Source organism: Sus scrofa, chromosome 18, assembly GCF_000003025.6.
Source record: "Sus scrofa isolate TJ Tabasco breed Duroc chromosome 18, Sscrofa11.1, whole genome shotgun sequence".
NCBI lineage: Eukaryota > Metazoa > Chordata > Mammalia > Artiodactyla > Suidae > Sus > Sus scrofa.
In genome coordinates, this window is record NC_010460.4 from 9,652,908 (window position 1) to 9,667,873 (window position 14,966).

Consider the following 14,966-nt stretch of genomic DNA (forward strand, 5'->3'; position numbering starts at 1 on the left):
GGTCTAATTGGAGCTACAGCTGCCGGCCTACACCACAGCCACAGCAACGCCAGACCCGAGCCGCATCTGTGATCTACCCCACAGCTCATGGCAACGCCAGATCCTTAACTCACGGAGCATGGCCAGGGATTGAACCCGCAAACTCATGGTCCCTAGTCGATTCATTTCCGCTGTGCCATGATGGGAACTCCTTTTTTTTTCAGTAGTGGTCTTTTTTTGCCATTTCTTGGGCTGCTCCCACGGCATATGGAGGTTCCCAGGCTAGGGGTCTAATCGGAGCTATAGCCACCGGCCCACACCACAGCCATAGCAACGCCAGACCCGAGCCGCATCTGTGATCTACCCCACAGCTCATGGCAACGCCAGATCCTTAACCCACTGAGCAAGGCCAGGGATCGAACCCGCAACCTCATAGTTCCTAGTCAGATTCGTTAACCACTGCACCACGATGGGAACGCCTAGTAGTAGTCTTATTATATTGTGATATGAATGCTAGGAAAATGCTTGTTCTTGGGTTTGGAGTGGGGGTTAAACTTTACCAAAAATTTCATCAGAATAAAAATGTTTTTGTCTTTTTCGCTGCTCTGCCCTTTAGGGAATGTCCTACCTCGACGAGCACAGAGGAAGAAGCTATTCAGGGCATGCTGTCTATGGCAGGGTTGCACTATTCCACGTGTTTACAGAGGCAGATACAAAGCACAGACTGTGATGGTGACAGACGCTCTCTCCAGGATCCCAGCAGCTGCCACAGCAGGAACCATGAGGTCAGGCAGTTGTATCGCTATGATAAGCCGGTGGAATGTGGTAAGAAACTTAAATTATTGGTCTCTAAAAAATAACGTATAGGAGTTCCCGTCGTGGCTCAGTGGTTAACGAACCCGACTAGGAACCATGAGGTTGCGGGTTCGATCCCTGGCCTCACTCAGTGAGTTAAGGATTCGGTGTTGCCATGAGCTGTGGTGTAGGTCACAGATGCGGCTCAGATTTGGTGTCGCTGTGGCTGCGGTGTTGCTGTGGCTGTGGTGTAGGCCTGCAGCTACAGCTCCAATTCGACCCCTAGCCTTGGAGCCTCTATATGCCACAGGTGCGGCCCTAGAAAAAGGCAAAAAGACAAAAAAACTGTTTGTTGCACATCTTTAGTTGGAAATGTTAAGCATGTTGGCTGAAAAATACATGAGGTTGACAGATCTAAGATGCAAGTATAAGAACTCAAATGTAAATTAATGGATTAAGGGTCGTGTTCACTGGTACAATTCTGCCATTACTGTTGCAAGACAGTTTTATTTCCCTTTCATTAGTTTATCAGAGTGGAGGGAATGTTTTGGTGTCTTCGTTAGTGTACTGACTCTGAGCAGTCAACTCTTTTTCCTTTTACGGAGGGGAAAGCAAGTCTTGAACTGTTTCTCCTTGAGGATGTTGTCTCCCCTATTTGAAAAGGAAGTATTAGTAAAGAGAGAGGACCCAGGGGCAATATCAGTGATGCCACATAGGGTCTTCTCTCTCTCTCTGCCTTTAGGAAAAACTTTTGTTTCCCAGAAAGTCTGAGGAGGACCGCAGAGAAGATAATACTGCATTAAAACTGCAGCTTGTTGTAGAAATTGTTTTTTGTTTTTTGTTTTTGATTTTTTTTTTTAGGGCCACATCTTTGGCATATGGAAGTTCCCAGGCTAGGGGTCTAATCAGAGCTCCAGCTGCCAGCTGCACCACAGCCACAAAGGATCTGAGCGCATCTGCGACCTACACCACAACTCACGGCAATGCGTGGTCCCTAATCTACTGAGCAAGGCCAGAGATCGAACCTGCATCCTCATGGATACTGGTCGGATTTGTTTCCATTGTGCCGCAGTGGAAACTCCTGTTGTAGAAATTGTGTTCATTCCCATCTAGCTGTGTCAACTAAGTACCAGGAGCGTCACTGAATTCTTGAAACAATATTTTGGGCATATATACTATAACTTAACAGATGAAGGACAAAAGACTTAGGGGCGTTAACTTGTCCATCCTTACATAGCATTCAGTGGTGTTTTTTGAACCCAAAACTGGACCATCTGATCTCAAAATGCTTGCTCATTGTATAAGCGGGAGCTGAGCTTTAAAGAGGTTAAATAACATGCCTAAAGATGCATTGGTAATGGAAGAACTCAAATTCAAATCTGAGTTTGTCTTTCCATTCTACCATTCTATCTCCCTATAATCTCTTTGGTTCCTTGAAAAGAAAGCTATGGAAATGCTGCCAAATTCAGGTAAATATATGCCTTTATTCTATGTGGAAAAACATACTATTTTTAGAGAAAGTGTATTGCACTTGGTTTTAATCTACAACAGATGGCCATAGAATTTGACCCTAGATCCTCACAGCATCTGGCACAAAAACCTGTTGTATAAAGACAGTCTTTGGGAGAATTGAAAGGATTAACATGTTAGGTTTGTAGACTGGTGGCTGTTTTGTTTTTGAAAGGGAAAGGAGTAAAGTGAAAGTCTATGAATAAATATTTAAAGAGCATATTCAGTTTTAAATAAAATGTCAACATAAATTTGCTTTCAGTTATAAGCATTAGGCTAACTTTGTTCTTTATGATGAAGTTTGTTTGGAGATAACTTAATTAAAACTTCTCTTTAGGATATCATGTCAAGACTGAAGATCAAGACTTGAGGAGTTCTTCTTGGATTAAGCAGTTTGATACAACTTCCAGATTTAATCTTCAGGTATAGTCGAGGTTTGAAACATTAAGTTGGGGTTGTCATTAGCTCTGATTTTGCTTTCTTGTTTTCTAAACTGCAACCAGTAATAAACCACAAGATCTGGAAAGCTTAGAAATTACAATTAAATGGACATTTGAACAGCTGTCCATTTTTATCTGATACAATGACTGATACAGGGCTTATGGATGGAATGTGATTTGGAAAAGAGCAGTTTATTTAAGAAAGCAGTTTAAAAACTCTTGGCTGCCAACACCTTTAGGTTATGTTTGGCTAGAAAGAAACACGACAGGGGAAGAAAAGTATGATGAGGATTTCTTGTTTGTTGAACATTTGTAGGTACTGAATTTCTTTGAGAATATGATGACAGTTATACTTCTCTTTCCAGAAAAATGGTCATTATAAATGTGACTTTTGCTTGCATTTTCTCATGGTTTGTGGTCCCCCCGCCCCCGCCGCCCCAACTATCCACTGATGCCGGATTAAGAGCCTCTGCTCTAAGCGAAGACACTTGATGTCTTAAGATCCGGATATGGGTGCTTATACCAAACAAAATGAACCCCACATATCTTTTTAAAAAACCCAGACTTTGCCAGTACCACCATACAGGGAAGGTAATAAGGTCTTTGGCTGCAAACCTTGGAAAATGGCCTCCAAGAAAGGACAGAATTCTCGGGAGCTAGAGTGCAGTGCCCAGGCCGCCTCACCCCTGCACACTCTGAGTAGCAGAATTCGGGTGGTTTTTGTTTCTCCATTCAGCTTCTCTGTATTTTCTAAATACTTATCAGTTGCTTTTACAGTAAGAAAAAGAGCCAAGTTATTTCTTTAGGCAAAGTTTTGTGAGTACCGGTTCTTTTAATGGAGTCAAAGAGTCAGAGGTCCAGTAAGAAATCCCTTAACTCTTCAGGATTCTTGTACTCAGTGGGTGATTCTATAGTGCCTCACTGGTCATAAAATTTATGGCTCATTAACATTACAGAATTTGGTATTAAAAGTCAGCTATTATTTAAATCTAACTTGTTTTCGTAATTGTCTTTGACAATAAAGAAGTAGAGGAGAGACGATGAGCAGGATGCTCTTAGAGGAAGTCGATTTTCCTTTGCCTGTAATCTAGGGAGGTATTAGAAAGGCGTGTCCAATCCTGCCGCTGTTTCTTCATGCTCAGGCATATTTGTAAGACTATTTGAAAGCAAGTCTGTGTTCCATGCTGATTTTAAAACTTATTTGACCATTACAGAATCAGAAATTCACTTCAATACACACAAACACTCTTAAAACTAGTTTCATGAAACATCACATCTGCAGTGTGTTCTTTTATCTTTTCCTTTCTCTTTAATTCTGGTCAGGACCCTCTCCATTTTATTTAAGACCCACCAATCCATAGCATTGTTTGTTCGGGTTTTTTTTTTTCTTGACAGTTCACTTGATAATCTTAAAGGACTGAAGGAATAATTATTAGAGAAAAACCAGACTTGGGGCTCAGAATCTAGGGATTTTTTTTTTATTTTTTATTTTTTTTTTAGCAAGCAACTTAAATATAGTAGAGATGAACCTTACACAAGTTAGGTTCTGAAAAAAGGCAGTATGTGACACCCTGAGAAATATGGGAACCGAGACGCGCTGAGTGGTGGGGATGTGGCCTGTTCGTGCCATGGCCCAGCGTGGCACGTGCTGCTGAGTTCTGGGTGGCTTGTTGAAGGTATTCATTCTGTCTGTCTATAACGTTTTCTTTTCAACTTAAGTTGTGAGGCATCTTCAAGACGCGAGTCTTTCAGAGCTATTAGGTTTTGAAACGAGGTGACCCTCAGGAGGGGGTGGCCTTCTGTGGCTACTGCATGTTAAGAAAACCCAAGGACAATCATCTGTCTCTTCTGTCTCTTGAATGGTTAATGCATAGAGAGTTTAAATACCTTACTTATCTTAAAGAAACCCTGAAAATTCAACGTTATTTCCTCCCTTCTTTTTTAGGATCTAAGGAGAGGTCAGAAATGCATCAAAAAGGAAGTTTCATCAGAAATCAGTCAGAAAGTCCAAAGTAGGAATTCTGTGGACAGCAGTGGCTCCAGCCCTCAGAGTGGAAAGTACACGCAGAGCTCGAGCTTGCTGTCGGGGGTGTGCCAGATGAGTAATGGCACTGTGAGCCCGGAAGGGCCTGTTGGGGAAACCTCCTTTTCAGTGCCCCTTCATCCCACCAAGAGACCTGCATCAAATCCACCACCGATCAGCAACCAGGCAACAAAAGGTAACTTTTACACGCATAGGTTAAGTGTGTTTCTGTGCGTGTGGGTGACAGGAGCGGTTTAGGTAGACTTGGTCTCTGCGCTCCTGTTGCTGCCAGCCTGCTGCATTGCAGCTGGCACGGTGACAGCGGTGTGCACAGGTGACTATGGGGACAGAGAAGAAGGATACCCGTGTCACCGCTGAGGAGCCGGAGGGGCTTTTTGGAGGAAGGAGGTCGATCCTGGTACCGGCGATGATGTGTGCTGTCGAGAGTGCTGGCCACTGTTATTTACCCCATTGCTGGTGTATTTGACAGGTAAACGTCCAAAAAAAGGAATGGCAACGGCCAAACAGCGTCTCGGGAAGATCCTTAAGTTGAACAGAAATGGCCACGCACGTTTCTTTGTGTGACGGAGCTGCGGTTGCGGCCACTCTTCCCTTCGGAGACCGGGCTCGGGGGCGGGAGCCTGGAGCTTCGCCGCGCCCCACCCAAGCAGTTTGCATGTACAGTAGAGAACACTGCCTGAAGAACAAAATGAACCCGATGCTGCATTTTCACTGTGCCACACCCACTCAGCAATAACCATTTTGGACCTGGTGGGGAGAGGAAGAAGGAGGGTAGAACCTTAAAAAGAGGCCTTGAACTGGAAAGGGTCTCTCGTCAGGGCTTGAATTTCATTTTGTTGTTGGTAGTGTCTTGATTTATTTTCAGTGGTAGGCTAAAGAATTATCAATAATTTATTTAACAGATTTTTTTTTTTAAAGTTAACAACTTTTAAATTCTTTCCTTTTTTTTAAAGCTATTTATTTGGAAGATTTCTGGAGAAATATCTCACTAATTTAGATTTAAGAATGTGAAGGTTTTTAAATTATTTTTGATAGTGTGTGTTGTTACAGGTGGGGAAGAGCCACGGTAACAGTAACCAGTCTGGACTCTTAAATTTGCTATTCAGGTTAAAGTCTTAAACAGGGATTTGATGCATTAATTATTTTAAATTAAGATGTATATGAAAATCATTTTATTTTATATATTTCATGTGTTTTTTATAAGCTATTAGCTTCGCTTTTGCTAACATCCGAGGTGCATACTGTTAGCCAGGTTGCTTGCCTACACCCCCACCTTCCCTCTGCGCTCCCCGGCATCTTGTGACCACACGACAAGACTCTTCGTCTCTTTGCAGGGAAACACTTTCGTAGCCAATGTGTAAGAAGTACATGAACGACCCCGCCTTTCTCCTTTCGTTTGACATTGCAGTTTTCTTCTGACTAGAAAAACAGGCTTCCTGCATTTTCATTTTTGCTGATGCTGTCTGGGTCCCAAAGAGTACAGCTTTAATCTCTTTTCCCACTTGTGGGAAAAGTATGATAAGTTTGGTTAAAATTGTCATGTGTGTAGTCTTTCACACCCGTTTGTAATGACAGAGGGCCTCCATGCTGCTGGTGTTGGAGGGCAGGAGCAACACCTGCCGCAGAGGTTACATTTTGTGGCGCTTTCATTCTGTATACCTAAGTTGTTGGAAAATAATGAACTCTGGTTTGACTTAGCATATTCAGATCTGCGTAATAAGCCGTAATGTAAGAAGACTACATTATACTAAGTTGTATAGAAGCAGGCACGTTGGAGTAGATGATTTGAGGGTGCGTGCGTTTAGTTTTTTACTTCCTAACATTCTAAAGAATTATTTAAGGTATGGATTTGGAGTAGAATGGGTGCTTTCTGCAGTTTCTTCCATCTGTCCTAAGTTGACCAGTGCATAGTGAGGTTAAGTATCTCGCCGAGCTTTAAGGAGTCCTTTACCGCCTTTGAGCACAGTTTTTGCTGAATGCCAGATTTCAGTTGCTTGCAGTAGCTTATATTTTCCTTTTTTCTCCCAGTGGCATAAAAACAAGTGATTTCTGGGGGTGGGGTGGAGATATTCCCAGTTCTGACAATAGAGCCATTTTACAAGTTTCTACAAAGAAAATATGGGCAAATTGGATAAAGTGTATGTTTATGGAGAAGAACTATGGCCATATCATGGATTTGTCTTTTTTTACTTGGCAGGACTTTCCCTTCTGTGTTATCACCTGAAAAGCTAGGGGAAAAAGTCTATACCACTCTCTTTGATGGTTGCATTCAAATGTGCGTTTTCAAAGAGAACTTATTTCCTACTCTGTCTCCATTCCGGGGCTTCATGGAAGGTATAGTAGGAAATGCCTTTAGGAATTAGCCTTCTTGGTCCAGGTGACCGGACCACTGTCTGGGTCTCATCTGGGAGTCAGGAAGAAGAATGTTCATGCAAGTGCCGAATGTCTGTAATAGGCCTACCTGAACTCTGTCTACACTATGCCGAAACCAGGTAAGAGAGAGGTACAGGCAGTCATTTGATTGGTCACCAGATCTCGAGATGTCAAAGACGGGGGTTTGCCTGCTTCTCCCACCTTCCCCCCACAATATATTACTGTGATGTTTTGGTTTTCTGTAGATACCATGGTCGTGTTAGAGGACACAGATTTTTGCTTTGGTTTAAGAAATAGGAATTGTAATTTCTTTTTTTTCCAGCTACATTATGATCTGGGTTCTTTTGCTATCTTTACATTTTTCACAGCTCTAAGTATTTTTAATTAGCTGACTTTTTTTCTTTCACTATAAAAATGGAAATAAATAATTTATTTTGGGGAATTAAATTGTGGCCAGTATCCACCCTGTGTACTTAAGCTGGTAAATACTAATTTTAAGTAGCCAGTATGTGGAGCTTTTAATTAAGTGAAGGTACTGTGGATTTCTTTTTGGCAGTGTTAGCCCCTTAACTGGCTACCTTTTAAAAACTTTCAGTGAGGCGATATAACCACTAAAACAGAATACATGTAATCTTTTTGAGAATTGGTAAAAATTCAGTCACTGATCCAGTGACTGTTTCCAGACAAACCTCTTATAAAATCACTGGCTCTGATGCATCCCTTTATCTCATGCAACATTCAGTTCAGAAATGGCTGAACTTTGAGGTACCTGCTGCCGGCATCTGGACTCGACGGGCAACAGACAGCCTTTCGTCTTTTCCTCAGTCTCATTTATAAATAATACTACCGTACAGACCCTGCAACTTAGGAAGACAGCAGTGGGGACTTTGAGCTAGTGATAAATATGTCAAACAATTGTGATTTTAACGTACAGTTTTAATTGTAGTCATAGGTAATACTTTTCCTATATTGATTCAAATAAGGGACTTCTGCTGAGGGGGCTCTCCTGTACTGTAATTGATAATGTCGCATGATATCGTGCTCTCCATGAGGAGGTAGTCTGTACAGAGCTGGCAGTTACAATAGTTCAGTATCCTCGAAATACTTGCAACTTCATGAGCATCGGTTACTTGTCAAAGCATACCGAATTGCAAATTCTGACCGAAACCGTCTTATAAGTTCAGAAGACAGGCTCATTTCTATCACTACTTAAATACTTAGCATTGAATACTGCTCTATTTTTTTTCACAGTCCTGATGGCCTTTTTAATGATCTCTACTGTGTTTATTCACGTGGAGTCAGCAGCTATTTATCAAGCATCTGCTGTGTGCTCAGCACTTCTTGGCACCGTGAGGGGATACAAAGTTGAAGTTGTGGTCTCTGCTCTTGAAGACGTCTTCTCCAGGAAGCAAGCAGTATTATTTTTACTTCTGAGCAAACTTAAGCAAAAGAGGGCTCATTTACAAAAAAGCAAAACGTAATTATGAGTTGCAACAGAGATGTACTGCACAACTGTAGAAGGAGAAGCAAAAAAATTTAACTTCAAAATTTTAAGAACATTTCAAAAGTTAATAGTTTAAGGTTGGACATCATGGGGGCATAGTGGGGCATGAAAAGGAGCAGAAGACGAGGTATTTGTCCAAGTTCTGCCCTTTGACCTTGAGTAAGTCACTTATCCTTTCTGAGTATTTTCTCATTTGTAAATTTGGATCAAAAAGCAGTTAAGAACATAAAAAGCATTCCTTAATCTGTTAACACTTCATTATTTAAGTTGCAGCTGACAGTGAGTGCACATGCATATGCATTTTTAAATGAAAACCGCCATTACTCATAAAATTTGCTTCATATCAAATATATACCCAGAATGTGCTACCTAAAAAATCTGAAGACCCTCTAACAAGGTGCTGAATTAACCTCAGAATCAGTGCTCCAAGTAAAAAGGAAGGGGATAGATTATGGATAAGAGTGAGAATGGTCATCCTCAATCTTCATTAAGATGATTTGAAGTAACTGAAAGACAAGTTTAGGTTTTTCTCAAAGGGTACCGCTCCCCAGATTCTCCATACTCTTCAGGCGCGAGACTAAGGTAAAATAAATCATGGAATTAAAATGATGTAGCAGCAACCCATGGTTCTAGGGTGGAAAAATTGGGTGATTAGAAAGATAGGGATCAGCAGAAACAGCTCTGAGTTGGCCAGCGATGGCTCATTGGTAGAGAGAGACACCACTGTAGTCGTGTAGGAAGGGAGACTGCTGGACAGCTTCAAAAGAAAAAAACGCTCTCCGTAGTGACAGGTCTGCTCCCCAAAGAGTTGACGGATCACTGTACGGCCCAGTATACCACTGCCGGGAGTAACTCTTGGGGGCTGTGTATTAAGAGACGAGGGCTTAAGGGAAATTTGAAACTTTTTCAAAAACTCGTCTTTCTCGTTAAATGTTCAGCTAATTGCTCCTTCCAAAAAGAGAAGCTGAAGATCACCAGTCATTTTCATATGCCCTCGACCTTCCTCTAAAGCAGGTTTGAGAAGGTTGCACATCAGATCTTTAGCTTGGGAAAAACAGCACACGAAACCCAGCAAGGGTCGTGACTCGCCTGGGGCTCACAGTGGATCCTAAACCTCTGGTACTTTGCTCCCTACAACAGCCCCCGTTGTGTGACACTGCAGCCTCTGCTCGCCCCGTAGTGGATGGTGTTGATGTGCTGACTGGAAGCCAGGTGCAAAGAGAGGGAGGGAGCGGCAGACCCACGACATTGCTTTGAACGTGACTGTAATTACTCTGTAGCCTTACTAAAAACCCTTCCCTTAGTTTCGATTTATTTTTCAGTGCATGCCATGCTGTAAGTCAAATCTTTGATAACCCAACCCTTACATAATTTTTTTTTTTTTTTTTTTTGCCCTTGAGGACATTAAGAAGCAAATGCCTATTTCCAAAGCAATTAGCTTATCGTGATTGACGGTGGTTTTATTCTGTTATAGTATCGTTTTCCTCTTTAGTGGATAGGGGAGAATAATACTTATTTGCCTGCATTCTGCCCCTTAGAGGCTCTCTCTCACCTTTCCTGTCCTTTCTAGTGTCCTAAAGCTTTGTCTTAACAAGTGCAACGTTAATTTTTTTTTTTTTGATAAATCCTTTTTAAAACCGTATTCAGTGATCCTTCCAACAAGTTTATCTACTCTGCACTATTTCACTAATAAACCCTGGCTACTACGTAGCCCATGACCTCCAAGTAGTTTACCTATGCAAGACCTGTGACATTCTGAATTCACTTTTCTTTATTTCAGAAAGCAGTCCTCCATGGAACTTACTCATAAACCTTTGCCTCCACCCAGTTTTCTTTTGGCCATTTCCTTTTCAAAATGTCAACTATCCTCCCCCCCTCCCCCAAGATTTTTCACCAAAACAATGATCATAAGTGCTGGAATATATAATATTTTGCAGGAATAAAATAACTCAGAAATACTCTTATATTTCTTTGGTGGAGTTTGGTTGGTAACCATTACCAGCAGTAAGTGTAATATATAATGAGGAGTTGATTCCTTGCCTAGAATCATCTCTTCCCTCTAAGATTCATAGGATTCACCTTTTATTTTTTACAAAGCATACGTATAACTTCCACATTATAGTCAGGGACCTGAGGTGTAACTTGCTAAGTGAACCCCAAGGTTATTTTATCTTGCAAAAGAAACCTAAACCAAACTAAGGGCCTTACATTTATGGTTAGACTGAATCAAAAGCTATAACCTCAGTTTTTCCAAAAACAGCTTCTGACTGCAAAGCACGTCTGCAGTTGTTAGGTATGAAATAGCACTGATCAGGAAGTGCGCGTGGATCTTGGCAGACTGCGTTTCCTTCCCAAAAGACTTTTCTACTTTTAATATAAATTAAGCCATAACAGTTTCATGCTGTGGAAAGAGGGTGAAAAGGTTCATTTTAAGAGATTATATAATATGAATTTTTCACATTTACTGTGAAATGTCTAACTTTGCCAGTGCTTCAGCAGGTTTGTTTGATTTGGGGGTGGGGGGCGGGGGGGAGGGAAGAGGGTGGTGACCGGGAGGGGTAGGATTGGTTTTAGGGGTTTTAAAGTCTGTGAAATTTGAAAAGGGACGGTTGTTGGCTATGGTATTTACTAGTTTTGTAGTAATGTTTTGCTAGCCTGACTGACTTTCCTGAGCTGATTTTCATGCCCATGGTCCCAGGTGACTTAGCCTTTCTTGTTGGGGGTGTCTGCGGAGTAGTGTCTTGTCTGTGTGTATAGGCAGTCCGCGTGTGTGCACAGGTGTGCCCTTTGAATACAGAAGCACACTGTGTGACGACGGCGTGGGGGTGTGGCTGGGAAGTGGGATGCTGAAGCTTTAAGAGCATTTTTTTCAATTCATAACAGTATTTCCCATCTTTTGCCTGCAGGCAGGGAACGTGTACAGTATTTATTTTGTTTCTGTTTTAAATTTGTAAGTTTTTAAGTAGCTTACATTGGTTATTATAGGGGAGAACAAGTGACTTGTTTAAAGTTGTATTTGGTATTCCTACTTTCCAATTTCTGTATTTTAAAATATTGAAATTAAAATTGTATTACTTCTGTTTTGATTTTTTTTTTTTTAGCACTCGGTGTATTTTTTGCTCATTTTGTTTGAAAGTATAAATGTTGAAAGTTGTATAAACTGTGTCTTTGAAAGAAAAAAATCTGAATTCTATATCCACTTCTGACTCTCCGTTCCCGTTTTCTGCTTATTGGGTCTTGGGAGAATTATTTGAAGATGTGAAAAACTGTGTCAAACTTATGCTCCTTACGAGTTCTGAAGGTTTCAATGTGAAAAGTCAGGTACCTTATTACTTTCCTGGCTGTGTTGCTGGGGAAGCAGTTGCTGGAAGAGAGGGAGGAACCCAGCGGGGTGATGGGCGGGAAGAGGCCGCTGCTGTGGCCGTCTCAGTGACCTTCCAGAGGGTCTCTTAGGAGCACACGTGGTCCCCAGCCTGGACACCCCCCAGATGATTACTGAGCACCTGCAGCGTCCCGGGAGCTGCGGGGGTGCACACCCCGCCCCCGTGCTCCGCGGCAGAGGAGGGCGAGCCAGGTGCCGGGGCCTGGCTGCCTCGTGGAGCTGGGAGCGGAAGGGTGGCTTGACCGAGGAGGAAGAGTTCGTGTTGGACACGGTGCTCCCGAGGCTGCGAGAGCCGGGTCTGGGTGATCTGAGTGTGGTGAGGCCTCGCCTTGGGCTGTTGAGAGAAGCCCAAGGAGGCAGGAGCTGAGGGGGCAGCGATGGAGGGAGGAAGGGGGGCCTGGGAAGGGGGGCAGGCCGTCAGGGCAGAGGAGCCGCGCTCAGCCTCCCAGAGACCTGGGCAACAGGAGCGCCAGGGGCCTCTGCTTCTCCGCCGCCCGGTGCCTGCAGCAGCACCGCTGGTCCAGAGCGCTCGCGCCTTAACCACCTCCGCAGCCTTGCAGGAGAGTCCCCCCGAGCGCCTCACGGCCCTCCTCCTACCCACTGGCCCGCTTCTGTCCACCGCATTGAGCCTCCATCTGAGACTCTTGTAAAAATCCTCTCTCAGGAAGCCTGCAGGCCGTTTACCCTTCAGCTGGCTCCTCCGCTAGAAAGAAGCGCCGAGGGTCAGGACCGCTTTCCCCAGACTCTGAGCCTGAGTTTGTGTTTTCACCAAGCAGGGAGCCGAGCCTCACCAGGGCCAGACGCGGGTGTCTAGAGTGGAGAGAAACAGGTGCAGCGCGCAGATGGGGTTTTGAACAGAAGCCCCCGTTCCCTTTATTCCATGTGCGCCATCACTGCATACGAGGCGTGTTTTCGTTTCTTCTTCGTAAGGACAAACCAGCAAGGCGCTGTGGTCCCCATCCTGCAGATGGCCAGAGAGGGGAATAACGGGTCCAGGTTCACCCTGCTAACAACTAGAACAAGATTGTAATCAAAGCCCAACTCTAAGGAGCTCCCTTGTGGCACAGGGGTTAATGATCCCGAGTTGTCACTGCAGTGGCTCGGGTTGCTACTGTGGTGCCAGTTGGATCCCTTCCCTGGGAACTTCCACATGCCGCAGGCATGGCCAAAACAACAACACAAACAACAACAACAACAAAAACCCTCTAGGAGTTCCCGTCATGGCGCAGTGGTTAACGAATCCGACTAGGAACCATGAGGTTGCGGGTTCGGTCCCTGCCCTTGCTCAGTGGGTTAACGATCTGGCGTTGCCATGAGCTGCGGTGTAGGTTGCAGACGCGGCTCGGATCCCGCGTTGCTGTGGCTCTGGCGAAGGCCGGTGGCTACAGCTCCGATTCAACCCCTAGCCCGGGAACCTCCATATGCCGCTTGAGCGGCCCAAGAAATAACAACAACAACAACAACAACAACAAAAAGACAAAAAAAAAAAAAAAAAACTCTAGAGGCCATGTTACTTCTCTATTTTTTTCTCTTTTGTCTTTTAAAATTTTTTCTCTTCCTTAATATTTTGAATTACTATATACTTTCACTAATAGATGGTCTTGAGAAATGATTTTGTTCTAAAACTTTCTTTGTAGGCACCCATTTTGGGTCAAAAATACATTTCTTTTTTTTTACAGCAGTTTGCTGTCACTCAGTTGACGCGTTGCGTCTGTGCTTTCCCCGGGGCTGGGCACACGGGAAGGAAAGTGGTTCCTCTTCCAGACCGCATCTTCTGGTGAGGAAGAGGCTGTCAACAAGGGACACGTGATCGTGTTCGGACACCCGAACGGAGCATGCATTCCCCCAGCCACAGACCCCGGTGCAGAGAACATGCTCGCCCACCAGCCCTGACGCGCCGGCGCACTGCGCCGCCTCCCCCCCCCCCCCGCCCCCACCGCACATAAGCCTCTCCTGCCCCCTTCTGCCCCTCAGCTCTGGTGAGCGGGTCTGCCCGGGTGAGGAAGAAGAAGGAGACGACTCCTCTGCCTGCCTCTTCCAGAGCCTGGCTCCTCTCCCGCTCTTGCCCCCTTCGCATCCACGACCACCGTCCCCAGCCTGTCTTCATTCACTTCCCAGCTCCGCATCCTGCCCTTCCTTGCCAGGCTCTTCCCACGCTCAGCCCCAGAAATACCCTTCACATTAAAAAAAAAAATTATTGAAGGATGATTGATGTACACTGTTGTGTCAGTGTCCGCGATACGGCAGAGTGGTTCAGTTAGACACCTACACATGGCCCTTCCACGTGGGTTATCCCAGAATGTTGAGTAGATTTCCCCACGTCCTAGAGCAGGTCTCTGTTGACCATCCATTTCATACACAAGAGTGTTACTGCGCCGTCCAAAGCTCTTAGTCCTTCCCTTCCCCCCAACCCTCGCCCTTTGGTGGCCATAACTTTGTCTTCAAAGTCCGTGAGCCTATTTCTGGTTTGTAAATAAGTTCACTTGTACCATTTTTTCTACATCCCACATATACATGATATCCTATGGTATTTGTCTTTCTGTGACTTACGTCACTCAGTGTGATGATCTCTAGGTCCATCCATGTTGTGTACCTGGCACGATTTCATTCTTTTTTATGGCTGAGTAATACTCCACGGTATATATGTACCACATCTCCTTTATCCACGCCTCTGTCAGTGGACATTGCGGTTGTACCCATGTCTTGGCTATTGTGAACAGTGCTTCAGTGAGCAGGGGGATGCATGTATCTTACAAATTCTACCTTTCTCTGGATAGATGCCCAGGAGTGGGATGTTGGCTGAATCATATAGTAGTTCTCTTTTTAATTTTGAGGAACTTCCATAACTTTTCCATAGTGGTCACACCAGTTTACATTCCCACTAACAAGTGTGAGAGGGTTCCCTGTGCTCCGCACCCTCTCCAGCATTTATTAGCCACA

At 44.0% G+C, this 14,966-nt stretch overlaps 1 protein-coding gene across 1 annotated transcript in view; it reads left to right on the plus strand.

The window, feature by feature from the left end:
• KDM7A (lysine demethylase 7A) overlaps positions 1-11,843 on the plus strand; it is an 83,283-nt gene extending 71,440 nt beyond the window's left edge. Inside the window, exons 17-20 of the mRNA XM_003134614.4 lie at positions 596-804; positions 2,621-2,706; positions 4,669-4,942; positions 5,237-11,843. Of these exons, the coding sequence (XP_003134662.1) occupies positions 596-804; positions 2,621-2,706; positions 4,669-4,942; positions 5,237-5,331 (664 nt within the window). The 3' untranslated portion in view covers positions 5,332-11,843. The remainder of the gene's footprint in view (positions 1-595; positions 805-2,620; positions 2,707-4,668; positions 4,943-5,236) is intronic.